A 14828-nucleotide genomic window follows, 5' to 3' on the forward strand; every position below is an offset into this window, starting at 1 on the left:
AAAACTAGGTTGTCTTTTTTTTAAATTATCATCTATTTATAAGGCAGGAAAAAACCCTCAGCCACACCTCAGAAAATTGAAAGGGTGTCCTTAATATCTTCTTGGGTAACTTCCCCCCTACGCTTAACTTCAAAATGGTAGTTTCAAAAACGTGTAGTTCTCAGGAATGTGCCTTGCAAAGTTTAATCAAAGAGGAGTCCAAGAAAGCTATAACTTGAGTGAAAATTAGCGTCTATACAGGCACAGCAGAACAGTTGTTGTAGGGAGCAGAAGTGGTTTCGGGGGATGGAGCACCTCTCCCCGTGAGAAACTTCACAGTGGTCCTTCTAGGAAGGCTTCGGAGTGCAGTGGGGTCTGAAGTGCCATTAGTCCTTCAGCAGTTGCGATTCCAGCTCACTGGCTGCAAAGAAACAGATTGAATCCTGTTAGCACCTCTTTGTAGTGCACCATGGAAAGGTTTGTTGAATCAGGATTTGTGCTAGCAGATCCGAGTTTCGCCTCAAGCATGGCTACCAAATGTGTGTGCCACTCTCTATTTGCTAGGGCGATTTCAGTAAATTGAGCTGGTTATGTTTCGGTTGCCGTTCAGCCGAATTAATAAACGTATTTTTTCCAGCTGATGTCAGCGCACTGTGCAGACACCTCCGCTCTCTTGAAAGAGCGAATTCAGTTTTTTCCTGCGCTTTGCTGGTCAGAAAATGGCATTTGTCATCAGCTCACTATCCCGGGTGGCACCGGGCAGCTGCGGGGTGATGGCGCCGATGCATCGGGGCAGCCCCCCAAAGCGCGGTGCCCCGTGCCAGCCTCTGCCGCAGCCTCCCGTCAGCAGAGAGGCTCAGCCTGCCCCTCCAAATCTGCAGTTAAACTGGGAGGTTCTCTACTCTGTTTTGCTCTCCTTGAGAGAGGTGGAGCGGAGCATCGGAGTTTGTTCGGCTGAACCACCTTCAGAGCCCTAAACAAATAAACAAACTCCTCTACCATTTCTGTGGTGCATTTGTAAATGTAAACATGAGTCAGGAAACGGAAAGCTTGGGTTCCCACAGGCAAGTCTGACATTTGACTTGAAGGCGTAGCTTAACCTGGTGCATGGCAGGGTGACATGTATGTAGGAGCAAGGAATTGTGTTAGTCATGGTTGTGGTTGGAACTGTAACTCGGGGCTGCCCGTCTCTGTTTGTGTACACTTTCAACCATAACATTTGCTGCATGAACTCGGGTGCCGCTGTACGGAGGTGACCTCTCGGCTTCATCTTCGCCAAAGGAGGGGGAGTGCTTTTTGCTGCTTTTGCCATGTCTGACTATTGTAATTTTAAATCTTCCCACCAGTGACAGTTTTTCATCTCAAGGTTTTTGAGTACTTCTCAGCGTTTCTGCCAGATACCTTTTCTCTCCCCCTCCTTTCTGCTTCACCCCCATGCTCGTTTAAAATATTAGCTGCCAGGATACGTTGCCTTTCGTTCATGTGTAATGCCTTTTCTCATATGTGAAAACTTCTGTGTCTTCAGGATTGTGCTCATGCTAATTCTGGGCAATTGCTATTTCGAGGGAGAGCGCTTGGATGCAGTAAACGGCTCCGTGTAATTTTAAAACAAAATCTAAGTTTACACAAACCACCTTCTCAGGCACTTTCTTTTTCTTCCACTTTGTCTTTGGCACACTTTATTTTCCAGTAAAATGAAAAATGAAGATGGATTATTCAAAATTGATAACAGTAATGGACCATCATGTAATGTTTTATTGAATTTGAGTTCTGTAAATTATGTGGTAGAGAGAAATTTGCCTGCTTAAGTATAACAGAAATTGCCACTGTATTCATATAATTCTTCGTAGTGTAATTTAAGAAAAAGCACACTATCCATATCACTATTGAATAAAAGGTAAAAAGGTGCTATTACACTATCATGACAGCTCTCCTCTTGCTACTAAGCGACACAGATAAATGTGTCTGCTTATAACTTGCTTGGCAGGGATCCAGGCTTGTGGGTGGAGCTTGCGAATAATCTTCCACCTGGACATGGGATGGGAGCACCCTGCAAAGGAGAGGGATAGCGTGCAGGGATGTTCTGCGTGTTTTGGGGAGGTTTGGGCAAATTGCATTTTTCTTCTGGGAGCTTTGAAGTTCTATCAGGCTGATAAAATCTATTCGAATCAGTGATTACGTTCAAAGAGGAGACGAACTGGGGGCCAGACAGGCAGTGGTTTTTTTCATATTGGCAGACACTTTCGTTTATCTCCAGTTTTAAAGAATTCGTAATTAGCTTTTGAAAGCCCTGATAGTATTTATTGAACATTTTTGTGCAATTAGTAATGAATTATACTTGTGATGATGTGTAAACTTTCTTTTTTTCAATGGGACCTGTAACATTTTAAGAAAATACATTTCCATCGCAAAAAGAATACAAGGGAGGAACAGAGAGGAGGAGTCTGAGCCTGACAGTGTTTATAATCTCTATGCAAAACAGCACGTAGCTTTTATGCAACCCGAGGTACAATATCAGGAGATCACACCAAGACTTGTATCTTGGCAAACCAGTTCAAGCCTGGTAGAACGAACAGTAAATCTCTGCACATCAGCATGGGGCAGGATGTGAGAGCGGATGTTTTCTTTCTAGGATTTTCCCGTTTTACACCTTGTCTAACAGTCTTTAGCTGAAGTTTGGTGCTCAGAAAATTGAAGCAGTAGCAATGAACTAATATTTGAAGCAGTCAAACTGCATTGTAAGACTTTGCCTGCACCTGGTTACTACACCTTTTTTCTCATGTTATTTCCTCACATATTCTGACCTTTTAGGTTCAAAGCTCCTAGAAGCAAACACCTCCTCCTTGCCTTCCCCCCATTCTCTCATCTCCCCTCCTGTCTCCACGTCTGTGTCCTCTACTCTGCTCCCAGCTCATGCAAAGAGTCATGGCAGTGATGGGGGAAGGCGAGGGGAATGAATACTTAATGGCATTTCTAATCACCAAGAGGTGTCCTGCAGCAATGGTTATGCTGACAAACCCAGGAAAAATACAAAACCAATTTTCCTTGTTTACTTATTTCACTGAAGGGGGAAAAGTTATACAAGAAAAACAGCCTTTTCTGCTTTTTTTAGCTGCCCACTATGTGGCAAAGGCTTATATGAGCAAGTATTTTCTATTATGGGCTAAAGTATTTTTCAAGGACATTTCCTGTGGCTGACAGTGGGATGGCTGTTAGTAAGGAGTCTCTTCTCCTGCCAGTGATCAGTCCACTTGAGTTTAGTTTTTCTTTCGTCTTTTTAATCCTGGTGCGGTTGTTTTCAGCACAGTAGCAGTCAGAAATCACATGTGTTTACACGTCCATCATACATCCTGTGCTCTGCAGACAGCTTTGCCTTGTCTCCAAGTGGCACAAAATCTTTTCTTGCCTCCCTTGGAGGATGGGTTGTGTAACCCTACCACTGACAAACAATAGTAACTGTGGGTTTGAGTACTTAGAAGTAGAAAAAAAAAATGGCAGACAAGAATTTAATTTCCATATTTGCTAATAAGTAAATTTATTATTAGACTAATTATTCAGAAAAACTTTAAAACTTACACTCCACCCAAATGCCACTTTTGTCTGTAACTCATTTATTTACCTTCTAAGTAGTTTTTGCCTGGATACCAGAAAAGAGGAAGGATGAAGAATAGTGGTAAGAACGTATTCCCCAGGATTTTTTTTTTTAAATCCTCCTCCAAAGTATTTTTCAAGCTTAGTGCTGGAAAGACTGTTTGTGTTTTCCATCCCATTTCCCTTTTACATGCGCAGGCACAGACAGGGCCTTGAGGACCACACTGGCCCCAGGGTAGCGGTTAGCACCTCCGTCCTCACCATCCCTGAGAGATGGAGGGGTGAGGGGGCAAATGCAGAGCTCAGAGCCGCACTGGGTGGGCTGCCTAAGCACAGCACCTTCAGAGGGTGCTTTTGCCCGATAGGATAGGACCTTGGGAGAGGTGACAACTTGCCTCTCTCAGTTTTAGCTTTTTTATTGCCTCTCCCCCCCCTCTATTCACCCCTCCATTATCCCAAATAACTTACAACTTTAGGAAAAGAAACATTGGGTTGTGTTATTTCTTTAAAATCACATCCATGTTCCCTTGTTACACTAGTAATAAAAGCCTGTCATACCAACCCTCTCCTTGTCCCAGCATGGCAACAGCGTTTATTCTAAAAAGAAGTTCACATCTGCCTTTGCAAAAGTTAGTTTCCTTATCACCGCCTTGTTACTTCAAGACAGTAGAGCATTTTGTATGCCTGACATATTTAAAAGGAGAATTTGGCAGGGGGGAGGTTTCAAGAACCTGTTGACCTTAAAGTTCTAGTTGCACTCACAGGTTCATAAATATTTCATCTTTTAGAGTAATTAGGTGTCCCAGACCGCCAGGCCTGCTCCATTGCTGAGAACCGAGATGAAATGATTACGTAGGAAACCTGGTGTGGTCTGTACAAGCCGCTGGCGGCACGCTATCGTCTGCAGCCTGCCCATCTCTGGCTCCCTGCTACGGATGCCCTGTATGCTGTTTTCCTCTCATTCCCCAGTGCTCGCTTTTATCTGTCGTTGCTGGACTCTGAAAGTGGTCAAAGGACAACAATGGTAAATGGACTTAGGAAATGGGAGCTGCACAGCAGGTGCTCAGATAAATAGGACTGGGTGAGGATTAGGGTTGTCCTGGTGAGGAGAGGGGGACGGTGGGAGGAGGAGAAAGGCGAAGGAGGGGGAGCATCCAACAGTGAGTTTCCTCACTTGTTGTTAAACGCCAATGTACAACTCTCAAAACAAAATACTGACTTAACAAAAAATTTGGACCTGAGTCAGTTAAGCAGTACTTCAGGAACGTTGTGAGTTTATTGTCTCAGATTAGTTGTGAAATATCACTTCCTTTCAAAAAGCTGTGTAAGTTGCTAGAAATGTGGAAAGCCGTTTCTTTGGGTTGGCTATGCGTTTTGTCTGGGCAGCCTGAGAACACCCCAGTGTCATGCCTCTGGATTATCTGTATTTCACTTATTCTTAACGTCTTGTGATTGTCTGGCGACTGTGAAAGATTTCATGGCAAGTTAAGCCAGTAAAAGGAAAGAGACCTATTAGGCAGATTCAGTTTATGTTGTATGTAAAACAGATGCTTAATAAAATTAAGGGTACAATTGAGGCTCTCTTCTCTGCTACCTAAATTGCCATTAATATATTCCTGTGTGGAGTGAATAGTGCATTTGCTGCTCTCGTTCTCAGCCCAGTGGAAAGAAGAAAGAGCAGTGGCTTTGCAGAGCACGGTTTACAGGCGCTCACCTAGGCTAACTCTCCAGCCTATTTTTTTTCCTCCCTCCCTACAGGGCTTGCTCTCAGAAATCCTCCGAAAGGAAGAGGATCCCAAGACTGCCTCGCAGTCCTTACTGGTAAACCTTCGGGCTATGCAGAACTTCTTGCAGCTGCCAGAAGCCGAACGAGATCGAATCTACCAGGACGAAAGGGAAAGGAGCTTGAACGCAGCCTCCGCAATGGGCCCCGCACCTCTCATAAGCACACCGCCTAGCCGGCCTCCACAAGTAAACCCCTCTCTCTGCCTTCTACATTTGCTCCTTGCGCTTTCTCACTGTCCTGCTGGGTGGAACCTTTCTTAAAAAGAAGAAAGCTTTTACTGTTGCATTTTTTAAATGCTCGTAGAATCGTTACTTGCCGTGCATATCGCAAATTAAATTTAAGAAATATAACGAATGGTAGTAGCAGTTTATTACTACCTATTTTCTAGTTTTAAGATAAATTCTATCCATTATGGCCCCTACAGAGTTTTTTGCTCGTTTTACTGAGATACGAGCTTTACTGGGCCTGGAACATGCTGGCTTTTAGCTGTCTTTTTCTCCCTTAATTCTCAGGTGTTGTTTTTAATGTCAGAGGTTCAAGTAGGGATTTTGAAGGATTTGGACCACTAAACTGAGTGGGAATGAAAGCAGAAGTATGAGTACATCGTATTGCCTTAAAAATTATCATCCAGAAAATGAACAGGTAAAACTAAAGGGATGGAGGATAGAAGACTCCATCCCGAAATGCTAGGCACACTTTTGCTACTAGGTCGAGCTACTGACAACTGGATAACATAACAGACTTGCTATATCCATCGCTCTGAAAAATTGGGATATGTTCACTAAAGCTTCATTTAGTATTTGTTCAAATGAAATTCCTATTGATTTCTGTAAAATCTAGTGGGACTATTTGGTTTAACTCTCCCAAAATTATGAAGTTTGATAGAGTGGGATCCAGAAATTCAGTGGTGTAGTCCTTGTGTCTGGAGAGGAAACTCAGATGCTGGTTTTAGGGTACGTGAGAAATATAGGTGTGAGCCATAGGAATGCATAGGATTTCCACAGAGAAGAAACACAGTTGTAAATGAAACACCCCAAAAAACAGCGTACCTTTTCTGAAATACTCTGCATTGCTGTGGCTCAAGATTGTACCTATGCAAGACAAAACAAACTGGTCTACAGATATGTGGGAATCGTGCAGTATATGCAGTCCAAATTTGCTATATAAAGTAAGGCTTTGGGATTGTGGGAATTTTGTGATGGTGGAGTATATAAACACAGAGCAGTTTTTTACTAACCAGGCTCAGGCATGTGCCTATGACTATATTGCATACCCATTCTGAACGCTACAAATTCCTCCAGGTTATTTTTCTAATTTTCCTGCAGCTAATGGATGCTAAGGACCACACTGAAGTAACGATAACAAAATTGTAGGAAAAGGGAGGACTGAAGATCACTTTGACCTGCTGCAGTAATTTTCACAAGAAGAGAAAAAAATTTTAGCAGAAAGAACAGACTGTGCTAATGGTCTAGTTTTGTTATCATTAACTGAGTTTAGTCTGTGAAATCCACTACAGATACTCTTCAAGATAAAGGACAAGAATCTATTTATATAGTAATACTTTAGTGGGAAATAGTTAAATATAGATAACTGTGTTTAAAATAACATTTGAGTTTGTTTTAATATCTGTACCTGCTCCCACAGCCCAGGTAATTCAGAGCAAAGGCTAACTCTCCTTCTTAACTTATCTCTTTCCGCCAAGGTAATGTCTCACTCTGTCTCAAGTGGTCTTGGGCAATTTCACAGCTAAAGAACAGAGTTAATTACAGGACTTTCCAGAAAGATGTCGAGTCAGAGGTAGTCCTTGTATTGGTTTTAATTCACACTTTGAACTCTATAAATCCCTTGCAGCCAGAAAGAAAGTGAGACATAGGGGTTTTCTTAACTGGCAAAACATACTGTAAGTCCAAATTTAGGGGTCAGGGTGGGGGGAGCAGATCTATCTGTCTCTACTGTGCTCTTGTTCATAATTACTTTCATTTTCCTAGTGGGAGTCAGGAGTATAGTTAACCTAACCGCGACAGTTCAAAGTGGAAACAGCATACGATTTTGTTTTGATCCTTTTCAAAAGGAAAACAGGTTAACAAGGAAACCTTATAGAGTAATACTTGAGGTCTACAGAACAAAATAGTTATTTTTCTAGTTTTTATATTGTTCTCTGTTATTCAGCAAAACATACGCACTTTACCTAGTGGATGGACCGAGGATGTAGAAACCTTTGAGTTGAGATTCTGTGCGACCTTTTTACATGTTGTCAGAATTACTCACCTATTAACATGTGTAGCACTTGCCACCTGCTACTAAGTGTGAGCCCTAAGTTTGAAAATTGAAATATCTGTGTTGGTAACGTAAGTACAATACTTAATGCTAGAAATAATAATGAAATTATTCTAGTTGTTGCACTGGCAAGTGTATCTTTAGAAATTGTAGCAGAAATAAATTATAGTCAGGATACTGCAAAATTATTAATGCAAACTACTACTCTGATATCCCCCCCAAATGTCCACAGTTTATTGAATATTTGATACTAAGGAAATAAAACTACTACGTCCTTACTACTAGATTTATTATAAGCAATTATTTAAAGTTCACTATACAGGGATACAGCATAATATTTTTCTAGCTTAACCGTGAGCTTCTTGGATAACTATTGAAAGACAAAACAGACCGTTTATCCTGACAACAGAATTTACGCAAGAGCCAACATATTTAATATTAAATCTTTAGACCAATGTAAGATTTGAAACAATTAAACTATGAAACCATGAAAAATGGGAACTAATATGCCACACATGAAGGTTTATTTTGCAATTGCAAGTTATCAGTTTCGGAAGGATGTGAAAATAAACATCCTGAAAAGGATCTATTTTGCATTTTTGTGTTGCCAACTGGTGGCCAGACAGTAGAGCAGACTTAACCATTTAGCAGCTGAGCTTGTTCTGTGTGAATTTTGCATACTGTTGCATGCAAAGACAGAAAGCGTGACCTTGGAGGTCTGATAGGATAGTAGGAACTCACCAAGCATAAACCCTGGTGTCTGAGTTAGAAGAAATTGTGTTGAATTTATCTCATTTTTACAGCGTTCTTACTAGTTGCTACTTGAGCTAATGTATCTGGATTGTTTCCAATTCTTTTTTGAAATCCTTTAAGAAGCTCTTTGTCCTCCTTACTTCTCCCTTTCTCTCTGACTTAAACAAAAAAGCAAAAACTTACTTTTTTTTTTTTTTAATTGAAATCATTAGCCTCTAATGCATGAGGTTTTGGGATACATGTATAGCCCTCTAAGCTGGTCAAGTTGTAGAAGTCTGCTACTATCTTCCACACTGGCGGACTGAGTGTGAGGAGACCGTGTACACAAGAATTTTTCCCTTGGATGTTGTTCATCTTGCCACCTCCTGGGGCAGAAGCCTGTCTGTCAGGCTCTTTCCTGGGGCAGTGAAGTTTACAAATATTAGCATCTCCATCAGGTAGGTATTGCATGGAGACATAGTTTAACCTCTCCAACCTAGAAGGAATTAAAAAGGGTCCTTTCTTGTTCTGTTTCTTTTTTTTTTTTTTTTTTCCCTCTCCAACACCTTCATCTTGCAGATCACCCCACAGAGGTCCTTTCTGGGTATCCCTAAGTTCAGAGGATAAATCTATTACACGTTGTGCGGGAACGAGAGGATGTGGGGATACTTCAGAGGACCCTGAGTGTGGAGCTATGTTCAGGGTGGATGGAGTTCCCCAAGGAGGTGCTAGGGATGGCCTCTCCCTCTCATCGGGCAGTTCGGGGGGTGGGGGGAAGAGGACTCCCTCCTCCTTAGTACAACCTGGGGGGAGGATGGAGACAGGTGACCAAGTCACAGATTTTCTTTTCCAAAATACTCTGGTTAAAGCTTGTTAGCCATCCTGCAGTTATGAACACTCCCTTCTCAGGACAATAATGTCCATCTCAGCAGAGCTGAGGAAGAAATCCTTCTCGCCACCCATATTCCCCAAAGAAAATTTGAGCTAACTCTTGGGGCCCATCATTATTCTGTGTAAAAATAGAGTACGTGTAATGTCAAGAGCAGAATATAATTTTAAAAAGGCAATGTTTTAAGAAGTATCCACAAATCTTGCATGAGTCATGGTTCTGGGTACTCAATTGACAAAAACCTTCATTTTCATAAATCCTGGCCTCCCTCTGACTACAGATAAATTACAGTTCCTTCATGCTAAAGCAATTTCAGCTTGGGTCCCAGAGATATGATGTCACTCTTGAAAGACTGGTGTGAGGAGGATACTGCTTTGCTGGTGTTTGAGGACCAGTGAATCTCCATTGCAAGGAACTCTGGATAACACCAGCTCCTGTGAAACTTGATGGTGGAGCCCTGGAGTTCAAACACATGCGCACACCATACATCACCACCAGCAAAATTTTTATTTTTAAGTCTGCAAAATTTGAGATTTAGGTTGATAGTCTTTGTGCCAAGTTGCATTTTAATAAAAATAAAAATGAACAAAATAATAAATGCAACCCTCTCAAACCCCCCCTGCAAAAACCACCATGGAGGAGAGTTAATGGAAACCCTGACACTTAACTATAACTGCACTTCCAGGCGCCACTCTAATAATGGAGTAGTAAACCTTGTCCTGATAAAAGCTGTTCTGAAAGCAACAGCATTTATTGTACCTCCTGTGCTATTTGCAGAGCAGAACTGAAAAGTAGTTTGTTTTGCCTGGTATGAACTACTATATGAATTTTAATTAAAAGCTAAACCGGGATTAAAGAAGATTTTTGTTCCCAAGCTAAAACAGTACTTGTAAGAATGCGTTATAAAAGATTTTTTTGTTTCAGTTTCGAAGGGAAGAAATGAGCTTCCATGTTTGTGAAAACCTCTTCAGATTGGTTATTCCTTCTATAACAACCTGTCCTTTGTTTAGGAAAATTGAATTAATCCAGAACTTCTTGCTACTGTAATCAGTCTTATTTGATGAGAAGATATATATCTGGGCAGGCCAGGAGGGGATGGATGTGTTGGGGTTTTTTTCAAGTCTTTCTAAATGACTAAATTGATTGGTGGTAGGAAGATGGCCAAATGAGTTTCTGATTCTCAGTGTGTTATGTTTGTAAAATAATGCTCCCCTGTTCAGTTAGTGTTTGCAAAATTTGGTTACTGTAAAAAAAAATTTAGCTGATCTGTGGTTTCTTTCCTAAACAGAAAATGTGGCTATAAGTGTGGGTGGGGTGAGAGGTTGTGCTTAAGTGTGGATGAGATGAGAGATTATGTTTTGTTTTGTTTTTCTCTCCAAAGTGAATACTTTTTCCACCTCCTCTCCCAAGTCCTGAAGTTGCACTGTTGGGGGCTTTTTTGTTTTCTGTTGGGTTTTTTTGAGGAGGAGGGTGTTTGTTCAATCCAGCTTCAAACAGCCTCTGTCTTGAGCTCGATTCTAAATTCAACACAACAGCCTAGATGCTTGCTATGTATAAATTATGAAACAGTTTTATGTATGGATATTCTCCAAGAGGTTAATTAGCATTATTGCATGGAATTCACCAGACCAGAGCAGACCAATGGTCCATCTAGTCCAGTCACAGTCTATACCTGATCTTTGAAAAGAAATTGTGAAGAGGCGGGGGAAGAATTTTTATACTTGGCCAATGATGTAAATTGGAGAGGGAGAGGATATGGCTGTGAACAACATCTCTTGATAATCCCCAAACCCATCATTTTATGACTTTCATTCTCCTGAAGCTCTTTGGACTAATATGGCATTTTGATGCAGATATTAGTGTTTCCTGTTGTTCACTTCCTAATTCAGTATCAACAGAAGGCAATAGGGGAATAGGAGTCTTTTTTTTCTTTTAACTTCAGTGACATATTAGATGCTGTTGAGTTTGTTGTACCTGTGTAAAAATAGATGTGATTTGCCAACCAGAATGAGGATTTTCAGTAATTCCCCTGGGTTAAGTGCATATCCGTATTAAACTGGGCATTGAAAAGTGTGGACCAAGATGCACAACTTAAATTATGTCTCCAACATGGTGTGTGAGTCTTGGTTTTTGATGATCTGGGTGTTTCGCAGCTTAGTTGAGTGGTCTATGAAGTGCTGCTACAACATGAAGCTGTCTTTTGAAGCCGAGTAGCAATCAAAAAGACAGTGTACTTGTGGAAAAGGGGCATTTCGATCAGGATCACAAGAGCAAAGTGTTTCCTTCCCAAAAGATACCGTGGACTTGTGTATCCTAGCTGAATACCTTCGTCTTCTCATCCTCCCCTCAGGACCCTCAAAGATTAGTTACAAGTTAGAAATATTTCTTTGGGAAGGACTGAAATAACTTTGTCAAAATTTAAACCCAAGGTCCAAGAAGGTGTGTTGACAAAGCTATCACTTTTTCATTTTCTAATTTAGCTTAGCCTGATTTTTACATGCCAGCAGAGAAGCCTGTCCCTAGTTGTATATTTAACAACCCCATTGGTTGCCAGTTACCTTTTAATGAATACTTTTCATTTAAAGGTTATAAAATTGCCACTGATTTTGTAATTTTCAAATGATTTCACCGTATGGTGTTCAGGAGATGCACCTGCTCTTGCGGCCCCACGCTGATTTGCCCAGTGTGAGGCATGCATTTTCCCGCTCTGTGATGGGAAGAAGGGAGGTTCGTGGTGCTGCTCCTCATGCTGCCCACTGCCAGGTGCCTCAAATGTTTCTGAGCAGCCGTTGGCCCAGGCTCGGCCATCTTCTACTGCAGTGTCGCCTGTAAAATGTCACACTGCAGAAGAGGAAACGCCTCACTCTCCAGGTCACGGCTGCAAAGTACCAGTTGTTTTCAGATGAAAGCAAATCACGTGATAAACTGTATGCCACGTTCTGTGATTTTTCTTCATTTCCTTTTTCACTCAAGACTCCTGTTTTGAGACACCAGAAAGTGCTAATGCCTGCCAGCAGGAGGCAGGTGGAAGTGCGCATGGACGCCTTGTTCTTGCTGGGGTTTCGCCCCTTGCAGCTAATGGGCATGTGTTAGCACAGCTCCTGAAAAGCCTGATCGACAAATCAGGGTCAGCAAAAGTGGCATGCACTCCCAGTTTCTGGGCTAGATTATTTTATCTTAAAACCACTATAGAGGATAGTTAACACAAATTGAGCGTGACATTTCTAGGAAAAAATGGGCTGATGATTTGCCTAAGTACGTCTCTCACCCAAACCCTTTGACTCTCATGTCGTGAGACCTGTGACATATGAAAGCTCATGGAGAGTGAGATTAGAAGATGAATTATCATGTTGTCATGATTTCCCTTTGAACCTCAAGGGACTTTAGAGCACAGGAAGATTGCACTGGATTGAACTGATAGTGAAAGTGTGGGTTTAGACACATACTTAAGAGTAAGCTGAATCACCCCCTGGAAGTGCCAGGCTCTGTCCATTAGATTTAGAGGTAGCCTGAATGACTAACTTAGATGAGATGGGTAACTTCTGAATGGCTGAATTAATTCAGCTCTCAACAACCTCAGTGTGAACCAGTAGGTTTGAATCGAAATCTAAAGGTTTGATTTTGCATCATCACCTTGTGGGTTCTTGGCAGAAATCCAGTCTTTCCTTTCCTCTGGTCCACTTTAGGATTAGTGGTCCATTAGGTCCACTAATCTTGGGCAAGCATTGTTAGAGTAGCTGCTAAAGAAAGACGTTATCCTTAAGTATTGAGAATATTGTAGGATAAACTGAGTACCTCCTGATTTTTTGTACCTCTCAACTGATACTGCAGAAACTGCACTGTAACCTTGGTGGGATGATTCTTGGTGTTGAAACATCACTTCCATCATTTCCAGAGGATGAAAGAAAGGATAGTCTTCTGCACATCATGTTACTATTGATGTATTTTTTGTTGTTTTCCTTAATGCTGCAGATGCAGCACAGAGGTGGTAGTATAATCATCCTGTCTTTTTTTCATGTTTTTTTTTAACCTGGACTGCAAGAAGAATAAATATTTGATGTATGTAAGTGAAATACAACTAGAATTAATAGTTTTAAGAAAGTCCTATCTTGATTTCATGAATGAGTGGTTAAAATATGCATTCTAAATTAACGCTTTTTTAAAAGCAGCTTAAGAGTTAAACTGATAAGGTAGTATTTTAAAAAGTTAAATCTAAAGTCACAACTTTTCTACATTATCATGCATTTGAGTGTACTGGACATAAGGCATGAATCAAGATACATCTGTCAGGTTTCTGTTTCATTAGAGATTCTTCTATGCTGCGATTAAAATTTTCACTTAATTTGCGTGGGGCAAAGAAATCATGTAAGGATTCACAAGTGTCTACAAGACTCTTTGACAGGTTTCCACCTAATTTGTTTTATGACATTGAAATTCACAGTGGTCAGTTAAAGATAACTCATATTTCAGATGCACTCACCTGTTACAATATGCTGAATTTTCTTGTTTCCCAGTTGCCTGAACCACGGATAACTTATAATGTTAAATCTCTGAAAAGCTGAAAGAATATCAGAGCAAGATTGAATAAAAGGAATAAAATGGAAAGGGGAACTACTTGGGGAGGGAAAGAGGAAAATAACTTTTTCATAATGAAAAATGTCTCATAAAATATATTTTCTAGGTCAAAACTGCTACTATTGCTACGGAGAGGAATGGAAAAACAGAAAATAATTCCATGAACATTAATGCTTCCATTTACGATGAGATTCAGCAGGAAATGAAGAGAGCTAAGGTGTCTCAAGCACTGTTTGCAAAGGTTGCGGCAACCAAAAGCCAGGTAAAGTTCCCAGGGCGCAACAGCCTCCCCGTCCAGTGTGATTATTGCCCCCCTCCCCCGGTTTTGATCTGTTTCTGTGTGAGTTACAACGGGCGGCCGGGTTAGCGCACCAGCCCGGTACCACAACTCGGAGCTCCTTGCTGAGTCCAAAGGTAACCTCTGGTTACCCTTGAGCAGGCAGGGTTGAGAAGCAGCTTCCCGAGCCGCATCCCTCCCTCCTCCTCGCCAGCGAGATGCCTTCGCTGCGCGCCCGTGGGTCTTGCGTGGCTCAGAAGGCATCAGGTTCATCAGTTCTTAGCTGACGCGGATGTGGCAAAAGCTGTGGGCGAGCTCTATGTATTGCTGCCGAATTCATCTCGAGTGTTTTGGTGTTTTGCAATTACATGCGCTGTAATGAGGAACGCGGGGGTTCTGGTTTTTGCGAAAATATTTAGTCAGACCCACTGGTGAGGCGGTGCACGGGGGGTGGGGCAGCTCTGTCCATGTCAAAAAAAAAAAACAAACCACCCAACAAATTACGGTTATACAAGTTATATCTGGGAAAACATGTATGATCTTTGTGGAATACGATGGCTGCTTGGTTACCTGTGTGTGTGCATACATACATATTGCATATCCAGTTTTAAGCCTTTGTTGTGTGGTTTCCTATTCTGTTTTCTTCAACTGAAGAATTTCTGTCAAGTTCAGTGGCAAGAGAGGGAAATCAGCAAGCACCTGTTGGGTGTGATTATTGTGAG

General features: G+C 41.5%; 1 protein-coding gene across 6 annotated transcripts in view; it reads left to right on the forward strand.

Moving 5' to 3' along the window:
- The window catches only part of SATB1 (SATB homeobox 1), a 93673-nt gene that overhangs the window by 52403 nt on the left and 26442 nt on the right, over positions 1–14828 (forward strand). For all 6 annotated transcript variants that reach the window (XM_075143440.1, XM_075143439.1, XM_075143438.1 and 3 more), the window contains 2 exons: positions 5329–5541; positions 13936–14091. In XM_075143440.1, the coding sequence (XP_074999541.1) occupies positions 5329–5541; positions 13936–14091 (369 nt within the window). The remainder of the gene's footprint in view (positions 1–5328; positions 5542–13935; positions 14092–14828) is intronic.

Source organism: Calonectris borealis, chromosome 2, assembly GCF_964195595.1.
Source record: "Calonectris borealis chromosome 2, bCalBor7.hap1.2, whole genome shotgun sequence".
NCBI classification, from domain to species: domain Eukaryota; kingdom Metazoa; phylum Chordata; class Aves; order Procellariiformes; family Procellariidae; genus Calonectris; species Calonectris borealis.